Source organism: Festucalex cinctus, chromosome 4, assembly GCF_051991245.1.
Source record: "Festucalex cinctus isolate MCC-2025b chromosome 4, RoL_Fcin_1.0, whole genome shotgun sequence".
In the NCBI taxonomy this organism is placed as follows: Eukaryota; Metazoa; Chordata; class Actinopteri; order Syngnathiformes; family Syngnathidae; genus Festucalex; species Festucalex cinctus.
Window position 1 is genome coordinate 8,267,243 of NC_135414.1, and position 13,279 is coordinate 8,280,521.

General features: G+C 37.2%; 1 protein-coding gene across 4 annotated transcripts in view; it reads left to right on the top strand.

The window, feature by feature from the left end:
- Nucleotides 1-723: 723 nt before the first annotated feature.
- furina (furin (paired basic amino acid cleaving enzyme) a) overlaps nucleotides 724-13,279 on the top strand; it is a 71,387-nt gene continuing 58,831 nt past the window's right edge. The window contains exons 1-2 of one of the 4 annotated variants that reach the window (XM_077518607.1): nucleotides 724-958; nucleotides 8,782-9,094. In XM_077518607.1, coding sequence (XP_077374733.1) covers nucleotides 8,849-9,094 — 246 coding nt within the window. In that variant the 5' untranslated portion in view covers nucleotides 724-958; nucleotides 8,782-8,848. Of the gene's footprint in view, nucleotides 959-1,294; nucleotides 1,394-1,427; nucleotides 1,447-5,782; nucleotides 5,941-8,781; nucleotides 9,095-13,279 lie in introns of those variants that run through there. The other 3 variants (XM_077518609.1, XM_077518610.1, XM_077518608.1) reach the window with 3 other exon arrangements.

Sequence of the window (13,279 nt, forward strand, 5' to 3'; positions counted from 1 at the left end):
GTGCTTCATTGACTGATTTTTGTGTGCTGGATATAAATTAAAAGTCAAACAAATTCAAAGTGGACCTTGGGTTTTTCTGTATCCCTCAGAGAGAAAAAGTTTGGACACCCTTGATGTAGACTGTGCAAAAGAAGGTAAATTTTGAACCTCCTGTATGCCAAATGACAACGTGTTGGAAAACTTGTACATTTGAACTACAAAATATTTAATCTATTCATTTCATTATCTTATTTATTGAGGTTTGCTTTATTCATGTAGGCTATTTCCGGGACAGTTTATGGCAGAGTGTGGCTCCAAGAAAATTGTCTATTTACATTCTATACTTCCATTCATGATTTGTTCGCCTCTTATGTTTACATTGATTTTTTTTCATAAGCGGTATGGAAAAAGGATGGGTGGACAAAAATATTAATTACACTTCTTAGGGATAAAAAATTATATTTTATGTTGGTCACTAATGATGGCGAGTGGGTTAAGTATTATATATTTTTAGGTGGTACTGGTCTAGTGGGAGCTGTTTTCCAAAAGCAATAAAATCTTAACTTGCCATAACATCTCTGTTAAGCATTACGTCCCATGACATCAATTCATCATTTTGCTCGCCACATATTAAACGCGATGACTATTTAAAAGCCCCGTGACCTAAGAATAAACCCGGCGTGTGCGAACCACAAAGGATTGAGGTCGCTACGCCACTCGCGACCGAGAAGTGGTGCTGTCGCCGCGTTATACGAGTGGGTGTCTCTGGAACGTCCCCGCTCCGTCCACGGCTCGTGACGTATTTCCTGGGGCTTGTGTGGACCTCTCCGGCGGCACACCACAGAGGGATATCATGACTATTTATAACCAGCAATTCTCTCTTATCAAATGTTCCGTGGTTTTTCCGCGCCTTCGTCGTTTCTAACACCGCTGGGTGCGAGACAACACGCCGGGTCGAGCAGCATGTAAACGGAAGCTGGTAAGTTCAGCCCTTCGTTAAGTTTGTCGTTAGCTCTGACACACACATTCGGACTTGTTTTGGTAAATGTTCGGCTTTTGGCTTCCTCGGTACCAAGGGGACGGCGAGCCCGAGTGCAACAATTGTGGTCTTGTCGAGCCAGGTGACTGTCAGTGGCTTCGGACTGCGAGCTTACACACGCCGAGGTGACGTCGGCCGTGTAGGGTTTGATTGGGTAATGACCCGCGGCTTTCCTGGATTTGTTAAAAAAAAGAAAAAAAAAAGTGATACGATTTAGTAAGGGAATGTAAAAGAAAAAGGGGGTGGGGGCGTCTTTAAAGTCAAGCTACAGTGGAAGTCAAGTTTGCGTTCCACTTTCTGGTGAATTTCGTAAGCAGACGGAGATCGCTGCCAGATAGATGACTACGTGGTGGTGTCACGGGCTTGACGCGTGAGGTGAGATCAACAACGCTCCTATCAGCGGATCTATAGCATACGCGTCAGTGGAGGTATTTTTATGTCTACGGGCAAAAGAAGTCAATTGTTATTGTATTTTTATTGACTAGTGTGTGCATCCTGAAAATAAGATTAGTTTGAAGAATTTAAATTAAGCTGTTTTACCTCTCATCTTAAATGTCATGAAATCGGTTACTCCTCTAAAACAGCAACAACGACAACAAAACAACAAAGCACGTTATTTACTGATTGTATCCAAGGGTTGACGTGACAAGTAATCCTCGGTTTTTGGACCACGTTTTGGCACATTTTGGTACGTGTTTTCTACATAACAAGAACAATTTAATGTATCAAAATCCATTTATTTCTACAGTACTGAATAATCTAATTTATTCAAAGCTAACCGTTACTTAAACACAATTCTTTTGAATATTAAACTACCTTTTATTCCTCGACAGTAGTAGTGACAGTACAATAATGAAAAATGTAAAACAAAACAATGAAAAATGTAAACAAAGACATTACTTATGTAATAGTTGGATTAAGCGTGGGTTGGTTGGTCATGCCTACACCCGACTATACAGGCATGATCAGTCGTAGGCATGATCAGTCGTCCCACGCTTAACCCAAACTGTGTGCTTTTAAATATTCATAGAGGTTGGGAATTTAAATGACACTCGGGGCATAACACAATGCGGGTCAAAAGGCTGTGAATCTTAAGCAATAAATGCTCCCATGGCACGGGCTATTTTTATATGGCATGGTATGGCGTATTTCAAAGCATACTTCTTGTTGCCTTTTGAGTCGCTCAACTTTCATGTGTTAAGCAATCGTAAAAAGATTTAAACAGGAGATCCTCACGTCATATATTGTTTCAGTGAAGACTAAATTACTCCGGAGATTTTGATGAAGTTGGTGCTTTTTCGAATTTTTGATTCTTAACTCCTCTCGTGCTAGGTGTCATGTTTTATGTTTTACCATGTCTGCAAAGTGCACTTTGAGTTGAATTTGTCATTTCTTGCTCTTCTGGCATCCCCTCACCATCATCTGGGCACAAATATTCTCAAATAGAATCCCTCAAGAGTTCGGAATAAAGTGAAAAGTATTTATAGGCGGGTATACTGACTTTATGATGCTGTTAACGTAAATATTCTCTTTTGTGGTCAAACTCTCAAGCACTTTCAAAGGCATGCCCAGGGGAACATTGCGCCCTGGGGTCACAGACTCTGAAGGGTCGCAGATTTTTTTTCCTAACACTTATACCTCGAATGACTATCCATTTATCTGATTTCACCATTATAACCAGCCCCCCTGAGGCCAACCATAACTAACTATATTTGACACTACTGCCCTATCTCAACCAATTTGGTCAAGGCAGACAAACATCCCACGCTGAGTTTCAAGCCTATTGGAGGTTTCTTACTTGGAGGTTTTTTTCCCCCCCTCCTTTGTCACTTTGTGCTTGCTTATGCAGTGTTTGGTTGGTCTGTTGATGTGTGAGGAGCGTGGTTCTATACCTGCTGCAGAATATAAATTCCTCGTTTGAATGTATTCACAAAACAACAACAATTTAGCAAGCAAGAAGATTCTAGTTGCCTCACAAGAAAATTCTAGTTGCCTCAGTTCAACCTTTGTGGATTGCTGTGACCTGAATGACTGAGAAATATATTGCGCTATTAGGCTAAATTATAGCTAATGCGTCTTGAGATAACTTCAGTGCTGTGGTGAATTAGCACTATTAAAAACAACAAAAAACAAACCAGAAATGCCCCCCACAAAGGATAAATGTAAACTTGAGTGTACCCCCCCCCCCAAACCCCCAAGAATACCACTTTTACATTGTTCGTCTAATAGCATATTTGCCCAAGTCAATTTGACGCTGTCACAATTTCAATAAAAAAAATACCAATGTGCTTTCTAAAATTGTGTTTCCACCTTTTGTCTGTGTACATTCTCATTCATTCAAGTGATGGAAATCCAGTCCACACAAGTTGAATCAAGGCAATTGGATTTTTTTTTTTTTTTTTCTTGTTTTCCGAAAACATTCCAATTTGAGTTAGGCAAGTATGCTATTACGCTAACAAAGTATTCTTCTTGCTACTCCTTCCCATTTATATAGTGTTGATTCAAAAGTAATGGCTTTTTTTTGTTTGTTTGTTGAATGAGTTGTTTTTGCTTCTTGTTTTTCGACAACATTCAAGTATGACTTGGATTACACTTGCAAAGTATTCTACTTCCTGCTCCTTGGTAATTATGAAGTGTTGGTTCAAAAGTAAGTGCTGTCAAACGATTAATTTTTAATCTGATTAATCACACTTTTTAATTTCGATAAATCACGATTAATCAGCTAAATTACTTGCGTATCCGCGTAATATAAAATAAATACAGAATACGGTAATATTTTGACATTAACGCATTTTATTATCTAAATGGGGCGGCACGGTAGTCGAGTGGTTAGCACGTCCGCTTCCCAGTTCTGAGGTCTCCGGTTCGAGTCCAGGCTCGGACCTTCCTGGGTGGAGTTTGCATGTTCTCCCCGTGCCCGCGTGGGTCTTCTCCGGGTACTCCGGTCTCCTCCCACATTCCAAAGACATGCATGGCAGGTTAATTGGGCGCTCCGAATTGTCCCTAGGTGTGCTTGTGAGTGTGGATGGTTGTTTGTCTCTGTGTGCCCTGCGATTGGCTGGCAACCAGTCCAGGGTGTCCCCCGCCTACTGCCCAAAGCCAGCTGAGATAGGCGCCAGCACCCCCCGCGACCCTTGTGAGGAATAAGCGGTCAAGAAAATGGATGGATGGATTATCTAAATGTCATTTGCAAACATTGATTAAATGCACGTATGCAATTGCATGCATGCGTGTATTGCTTAAAACGTAACAGCATCATATCAATTGGGTGCAATTCAGCAATTATTAATTAATTAAACGCAAATTACTTTTGTTTTATCTAACGTCCCGTCGGGGTGTTTTTTTTAAAGCGAAATTTACCACTGAGCACACCAATTGGAGTCACCCCGCTCATTTTGGAACAACAGGCGTAGGAAATACCGTGCATTGACCTAATCACTTCAATGTAACCATCCGCCGTTCCGTTCAAGGCTCATGTGCGGTCAAAAAATATAGTGCGATTAATATGCGTTAATAATACGTGATTAATGCGACATTTTTTCGTAATTAATTAATCTATTAACGTTTTAACATTTGACAGCCCTATTCAAAAGTAATGGATTTTTGTAAATACTAGTATCTGTGCTGCTGATTGCATTGAGGGGATTGGTTCTAATTGTTCTGCTGACCAATTCAGGGAGGGTAAGTGATAAAGAAAATGGATTGATTTGTTCTTAGAATTTTAGACATAGTGGCTGACAGTGAGTTTAAAACAGACCCATGAATGATCATTTAAATCGGCCATAATAAATTGATCTGTAACATAAATTTATTATGTAGATACTAGATACTGACATATTTGGAAGGTTTGGAGGTGTCCTGTAGACAAACTTGGCTGGCCTAAGGAGTACCCAACATTGTCATTTTACTAAATCTGTCTAAAATAAACTTGTTCAACAGGAACTATGACTATGAAGGAAAATGGATGGTGGGTGAGTCATTCCAGGTCAGACAGAATCCAGGAAAGAAGTTGCACTTAGATTTTGCATAGTTGCATGTCCAGAGTTTTGGTTCTTCGGTTTAGTTGATGCTTACTTTTTACTTTTAAACACATCCTGCATTGCATTTTGTTTGATAGCTGAAGTTGGTGTGGCGGAGTGGTAATTAAACAATATGGGCTGCAATGCCAAATGGAAAAAATTCAAATGCCAAATGGAAAAAATTCAATCACAAAAAAAGGTCAGCGGAAAATCTATGCTTTCAAGCTTGGTATGGATAACTTTTTCCGCACGGGCCAATGTTTCTTCAGTCGCATGCATCACTTTGTGTCAAATAAGTCAAGAGGAAATATATATAGACAGATAGTGTCCAAAGTTAACAAGAAAGGATTAAGTATAAACTAATTTAGTATAACCTACCTGTACAATTGCTAGTTAGAATGTATTAGTACTAGGGATGCTAAATAAATTTGTGCTGATAGATTATTTCAATGTCTTTGGTAAGTACAGGTTAGATCAACATAATGTAATGGTGTTTTTGTACTTCTTTGAAATGTAAATATTTAACCAATGAGATTATGTGAAATGTTCGTTGTAAGGTTAACATTATCTACTACTTTAATGAGACTAATTATGATTTCCTGTATTTCCTCTACTACGAGTTGACTGTCTGACATGTGGTATCATTTACTGTGCATGAGACCACTCACAATTAGATGGTGGGCTTTGCCTCATGTCTCTAGTGAATAGCAAAACAGTTCCCGCACACACCAGTACTTGGTGTGTGTGTGTGTGCGCGTTTTAACCCTGCTGTTAGGCAACTGAGTGGTTGAGCTTGTAGATGAGGTCACAGACATCTGTATTTAAAGTCAGCACATACTAACCTCAAACAGAGGTTTGGAAACGCGTTTACTCGCTTCACCAAAGGATAGAGGACAAAGTTGAGTAAGTTATGCTACAGATTTGCCTTGTGCCTTTTTTTTTTTTAGTTGTGTAGTCTTATTTATTTTTTGTTTAAGTTTGATTTTATGATTTTTTTTTTCCTTTTTCTTTTTTTGATTTTATGATTTTATGATATTTGTTTTTGAAAAATTGGATTAATTATAATTGACTGAATGTCTGTTTTCTCAGCAAGATCTTGGGAGATAGCAAACTATATAATTAAAAAAAAAAAAAAAATAATACAAAAATAAATAAATTAAAAAATGTGGTTATTTCTCTTCCACTGTTTTCCGATTTTCATAGAAGTCATACTTTTTTAAATGGCAGATGAATTTAAATGTTTGACATTGTTTTGTAGCGCATGTTTTAAAAACAAGCATACAAAGCAGGACACCCAAAAAAAAAAAAAAGAGTTTTGTAAATAAACCTTAACCTTATTCTCATCATCTGTATTTTGATTATTTTTGAAAAATGGCTCTTGCCTTGTTGGCTCTGTGTCTTGAATTTCACAATGCATTTCCCACTAATACACCACGTTCTTACCAGTCAAGCCGTTTTTTTAACACTTTAAGTCCATTGATCTTTTGATATTGTTAGTGTTATTTTCACTGTATGCTGTGTCATTTAAATGGCCCAGGCTCCCTTTGCATACACTGAGTGCGGACTGTAAAATGGTCTCAGATCAACAACCAAATGTTTTTAAACTTATTCAACCCAGCTAGTGAGAAAAAAAAGATACCATAATTGTATGAATTTTAGATTGCATGAAGGATGTGAAAAACCTGAAAAACATTCCCCTCAGCAGAACAAAGTAATTTCCATCAATTCACCAACAGTTTTGATTTTGTCATTGGACTGACCTAAAACAATGATTTGTATTAGGAAAGCTGAAAAGTTATTTCAGGGCTCTGTTTTCAATAAAAGGAAGTGTTTACAATCGAATCGTATTGCTCGTTGTGGTTTTTAAAGTCTTTGCTAATGAACCATTACATTTTTTGTTTTATGATGATAATGATAATAATTAGATGAAACATAAGCCAAGAAACTGATATTAGGAAGTATAAATATACTATCTAGTTTGTCAATTCAAGTACTTCCACATATCATAAATAATTATCCAAGTTGGCCAGTTTTTAACATGTCGCGACTTGTGACACCAACAAAGCAATGTCACACACATTGTACCATAATGGCATAAAGAAAAGCCATTATTGAATCTATGGGGTGAGCCATCCCTTGAGACAGAGCCATTCTGTGATGGCTGTGATATGTTCCAACAGATGAGAAGGCTGGAACAAGGTAAACACGTTCGACCACTTACAGCAGGAGGAAATGAATTTGAGCAGTTTTATTCAAAGCTTGGGAATCCAGTCCACCTAGTGTTAAGTGCAGATACTCAACACACTTTAAAAATGGAACCAGCATCCAAAAGAGTTTTTTTGACTAGACCACAAAATCCAACATGTAGATCATTACACCAGTTTACTCAAGTCTTTTGTCTTTCTTTATGCCAACTCTTGCTTGTTCTCGTTCCAAGGGTGTGTCCGGCTACTGGGTATCAGAACAGTATTGTGCTTGGTCTCGACTTCACTTTTTCATATAACGTCTGAAAAATCTAGCTGGCTCTTAGAATGCCTGCTCAAAGCCGTTGTTACTGCTCTGCTTTGTGGCAATAAAGACGGATGTTTCAAAATTGAATAGTTCATCCGCCAAAGCCAACTGAATTGAAACCACACTAAAACAACAACAGAAGAAATGAACCACCTGTTATTCATTTGCCCACCTGCATTTTCCCATCTGCACTTGCAAATATGGAATGTATTTAGAATCCATAATTCTATCGATTATTCCATTGATTCATTGAAAATCAGGAAGTAATTTATTTTAGTTGTTTTTTTTCTCTGATTTCTGCTTATTAACATATTACTGCTATTTGGTTTTGTTTAATTATTTAACAAACCCACTATACAACAATTAAAGCAATAGCTTTCTTCAGGACTAATTAATGCAAAGGGCTACTAGTTTTATATCTATCCACTTATGAGACTACCTCATGGTTCAACAACTACATGCCACTTATGGGATATTCATGTCACAGCTTCAATTAATGATTATGATATTTTTCGCAATAGATTAATAAACCGATTATTTTTTTTCTCCATAAATTGTTAATGATTCAGTTACTGGACCATAACATAAGGTCAAATCGTGCTTTTATGGATGACTACAGAAACCAGGAAATATTTACTTTTGAGAGGCTGAAATCAGGATTTGGGCAAATTAAATTTTAAGCAGTGGCTCTGAATGATTAATTGATTACCAAAATAATATTTAAGAATTAATTACTACTGGTAATAAGAAAGCTGTTTAATTTTAAAGCTATGAATACATTTTTACATTTCATTTTATTTTTTTATTTCACCCTTTAAAAAAAGAAATGAAACAGGGACAGAAGGATGTAAAACTTGTGATATCTGCCTCTGATATAACAAAATTTAAGTTCTATGAGACAACATATAGTATTGGAGGGGTACATAGCTGAAACAAACAATGAAATTAAAAATTGTAGAAGAAGATGGGAGTTTTTAAATAAATATGTAGGACCGCATTAAGACCCCGAGATGTTTCTAAATTTCTGTTGCTTTTGCGTTGACACTTTTGTGTTTTTGTGTACGTGGGTTTTTGTAATGTCAGTTGTTTTTGTGTATAGTTGTTTTGTTTTTGATTGAATTAATTTTTGCACCTCTTGCTTGATGAAGACGTTTTTATTGTGTGGTACTTTCACATTTTGCAGCTATAAACACTTAGATTTATTGTTCTTGTCTCTCCTGTGTTTTCCATCAGGTAAGCCGTGACCTTCCCTTTCTTAGGCTCTCTCCATGCCCCGGCAAGTACCTGGCGGAAAGGTGCAATGTTCATAGACTGTACTACTTCTGGAGACCCCATGGCTGCTGGTCCACCAACTCCCTCTGTGAGCAGCCGTAGGCTCACTCTGGTGGAGTTCATGTTATGGTCCCTGTTGATCTTGCTGGTTTCTGGGCTGCAACCAGTATTGGGTCAGAAGGTCTACACCAACACATGGGCTGTCCACATACCTGGAGGTCGGGAGGAAGCAGACCAAATTGCCAACAAACACGGGTTTGTCAACTACGGACATGTAAGTTCAACTTTTCTTCTCAGGGTTTTCTGGTTTTCATGTGTAGTTGTACAAGAGTAGTGTAAAAACAAAAAAGTGAGATGAGGTTGCGTTTAGAACTCTGTTGAATTATCATGCTGTTGCAAGTTATATTATTAATAAGTCGTAGCCTATACTAATATGTCAGACCAAAGATAATTTAGTTTCCGTTAGTTTCTGGATGGCTTAGTATGAGCTGTAAGCACATTGCTCAGTAATGGTGATATATTTGTGTGTGGGTCCAGTTTAATCAGTTTAACATGGTGTTTTATAGTGCGTTTGCCTGTTCAGAAAGCTCCACTTTCAAAGCAACATACTGTAAATCTAAATATGTGGCCAAGGAATTACATTTTTTTTGTGCTTCAGAAATGTCATTATTATTTGCAAAATTTGGGCTTGATTCCATCTGAGAACGTGGATCCAATTTTAAATGTATTCTGTGCTTTTCAGCAGCACACAAAATGTCAGACCTCTAAAATAACCATTACAAAATCACAGCATGGGAGGCTCCAGTGGTTTGGGAAGACAGGACAATGAAAAGATATGACGTCGTGTTTTGCCGCAGTATAGAGCCCGTTAGAATGGGACTGAGTTTTGTCAGATATGATGTTGTGATGTGATCTCATTTTTTGATTATTGTCACTGATGAGCTACCATTTTTTTCCCCACCATTTATGCTTGTATTAATGTGTTCTACAGCATCTTTCTTGATTACAATCTAGAATGCTACTGCTCTTTGACTCAACTCAAGACTTGACTCAAGAATTTTTTATTTATTTATTTATTTATTTATTTATTTTATTTTATTATTATTTTTTTAAGCTTAGAACCAAACATTTGAAACCTGTGCTTATGGTGACTGTGGTTTGTGTGTGTGGTATGTGTGTTCAGACATAGCCTTGTATGTGTCTGATGCTGCTGTTGTGTGCATGTGTTTGAATTAGGAAGGAAGAATAGATAATTCAGTAGAGATCTAAGTCTGCAGCTGGATCATTTTTATTGGTCTCAGGTGATTTTGTAGCGTTAACTTCATTATTTTACAGATTTGGATAACTCAATTCAGTAATTTTCTGTAGTGCTTTTTCTCCACTAGATTTACTCTCAGTGAGAGTAGGGGTACACCCTGAACTGGTCGCCAGCCAATAGCGCAGACAAACAAACATTCACCAATGATCATTTACTGTTACCAGAGATTTACACATATTTAGACACACTTTTCTTCTCACTTTCTGATTTGAAAACGTACTAAACTTTTCATGTTATAAATCAATTCAAATTACCAAATGCCAGAATAATGAGGAACTTCAGGATGAACAAGTAAAGTCAATGATGCATACACAAAGGATTAGGATACCTTTTGATTTTGCTTTTAGGTTAAAAATTGTTATTGTTACAAAAGGACAATGAAAATGAACCCGTTTTGTCAAGAAGTTGTGTAAATGGTCCCGATTAGATGGCCTTATCCACGGCCTTTTATGGTGGCTCCAACAGTGAAGCCTCAGTATCACTTCTTTAAGATTGCTGTGGAATTTTATGATCGAAAGGATTGTCAGTACTAATCAATCAACTTATATCGTCAATGTAAAACTCCTTTCTGTCAGTGACAAAACTGTAGCAAAATAAGTCATGATCCACAGAATGCACTGGCCAGACTCAATGTATTAGCTGTCAAAGGATAACATCTATATCATCCCATTTACTTTTTTTCTGTTCAAACTGTAGTTGTATGACATTGAACATCAGTATTAATGTTCTTCAAATGAAGTGATCTTTCAAATAGACCTTTATGACATTTCTTGCACTGTCAAATTCTAGGTCCATTTCAGAACAGTGGAATAATAAAACAAAGTGAAAGTAATTCAATTAAGAAATCGGCTGACTCACACGGCTTGATATTGGGATTAACTGCCAGCTTGCTTCTACGACTGGTTGTTTTACATTCTAAAGACTTTTTACTGCCCGCATCATCAAACTTACTCTGCTTCTCAAATGGAAATAAGATCTGGTTGAGTCGCTCTTCCATTCTACTGGTATTCACATCATAATGTGGCATTAGAGTATACGTTAACATCAGCAAGAGGTGCCTAGAATGACACATTTAATTAGTGAAGGCAAAAAAAAAAAATCAATTGTTGTCTGAGAATAGGATCAAAGTAGATGCAGGGTTCAAACACTTAACACCGGGGAAAATGCATCAGCTATACGCAAAAGTACAAGAGTGCTTTTTCCTGTTATCAGTTGAGATTGGCTCCGCGTTAAAGACCTCTCATTTCTTGCATATTTGAGGCCACTCGTCTTTCTGATGCTGGCCTGGGGCTTTTTTTTTTTTTTTTAAACCAACTATTCAGTCTTGCATGCAGCTCATGAATCTTTTGTGATCAAGGGAGTGTCACTGCTTAACATGCTGTATATGTATAGCACCATTAACCTCTGATTCTACCTCATATCGTGGCAATTTAATGACTTAGCAGTACATTTGCCAGCTAATACCTTTTTTTTTTTTCCCCCAGCGCAATACCAAATATACTAAGCCTGAAGAAACAAATTGAGGTTGTTATAATGATTAGTGAGCATTATTTATGCTTATTGGTTAAGCCTGCATCAAGCTTGTGTCACATGGCTGCTATTATACAGTGCTAAGAATAACTTAACAATCCTTCCTGAAAAAATGATCAAATATGTTTGGAATTTTTTTTTCTATTCTGCTTGAATCCTATTTTTAATTGTTTATCTGGAGACCTTAGATAAAAATACTGCATTAATTTTAGAGTGGAAATACTTCTGTGGTGATTTTGCTGATGAATGATAAAAAGACTGAGAGGGAAAAAAAAAGTTCTTTTGTGTTTAAAAAAAAAATAAAAATAAAATCTCCATTGCCACAGGCTGCTCTGGTTTAGTAAACGGTTCTGCATGTATGAGAGGATGGACCCACACATTCTCACTGAAGGCCGAACAAACTGGTAATATAGTTGCTTTTTGTCAGGAATTTGGTTTTCTGTCTGACATGTTTAGTTAGTTGTTGTCACCCTGCATTTCTGTTGCAGAGGTGCAGCAACTTACTATAGAGGTACCTTTTAACCCGAGTGCTGGTACATCTGAAGTTGTGATTTTTTATTTTTATTTTTTTTAAATGAATAGGTCCTCCAGTCAATTCTTGAGGTGTGTCGGCCAAAAAAAAAAAAAAAGGTGACCTTTCTGAGTGAGTTCCGACACAATTTCGTATATTCTTTGAGATCATAGCAACTGTTACACTCTATAAAGTTGTGCATCATTGAGTTTCATGTTATTCTCATTAACTCATTCACTCCCAGCCATTTTCACTGAAGCAACCCCCTTCGCTCCCGACTGTTTTACTTGATTTTGACTGATTTTACAAGGCCCACAGAATATTGTGTTCTATTGCTATTTAAAATAAAATGGAACCTACCAAAATAAAGATTATCGTCTCTTCTTTCATCTGGACAAAAAGTACATTTGTATCTACAGAATATAGCCAAGTTTCATCATTATTCACAAACCTGTTGCAAACAGTGGGGGAAAAAAAAGAAAAAAGAAGAGCTTGCTGCAACATGGCCTCGGCTGATCTCATACTCTGCTGCCACCTGCTGGCCGTTTTTTATTATAACTACCATTGCTTTAAGCGACCTCTTCAGGTCAGAAGATGCATCAAAGCCTTCTGTATGCTATAGCATAAAAAAAAAAAAAAAAAAAAAAAGTAAATACGTTTTTGGGAGTGCAGGACAAAGTACAAAAAACGTATTTATGCGTTCTTGGGACTGAATGAGTTAAATGTAGAAACTGGTGATTTCACAACCAGATATGACTTGCAGACATTTGGTCTCCACGCCCTTGGTGCAAATTAAAAAACAAAAAACAAAATGTGGATTCCCCAAAGTTAGTGAAGTAAGCAGTTTGTTTCTTAACCTTAGTAATAGGTTAATTTGCCTCCTCCTCTAACAAAACCTTTTGAAAACACCTTTTGAATATGGGAAATAAGTTATAACATATGTGGTCGTGTCCACATCCTCCCTCCTGCTGCTAGTGAGGTGGCCAAACCTTATAGCCGTAAACGGCTTTCTACCACAAAACAACTACTGGTGGTCTATTCACTAAAACGGGCTGAATCCTCTATATCACAATTTGGTAAATGTAATATTTTCTCACAAA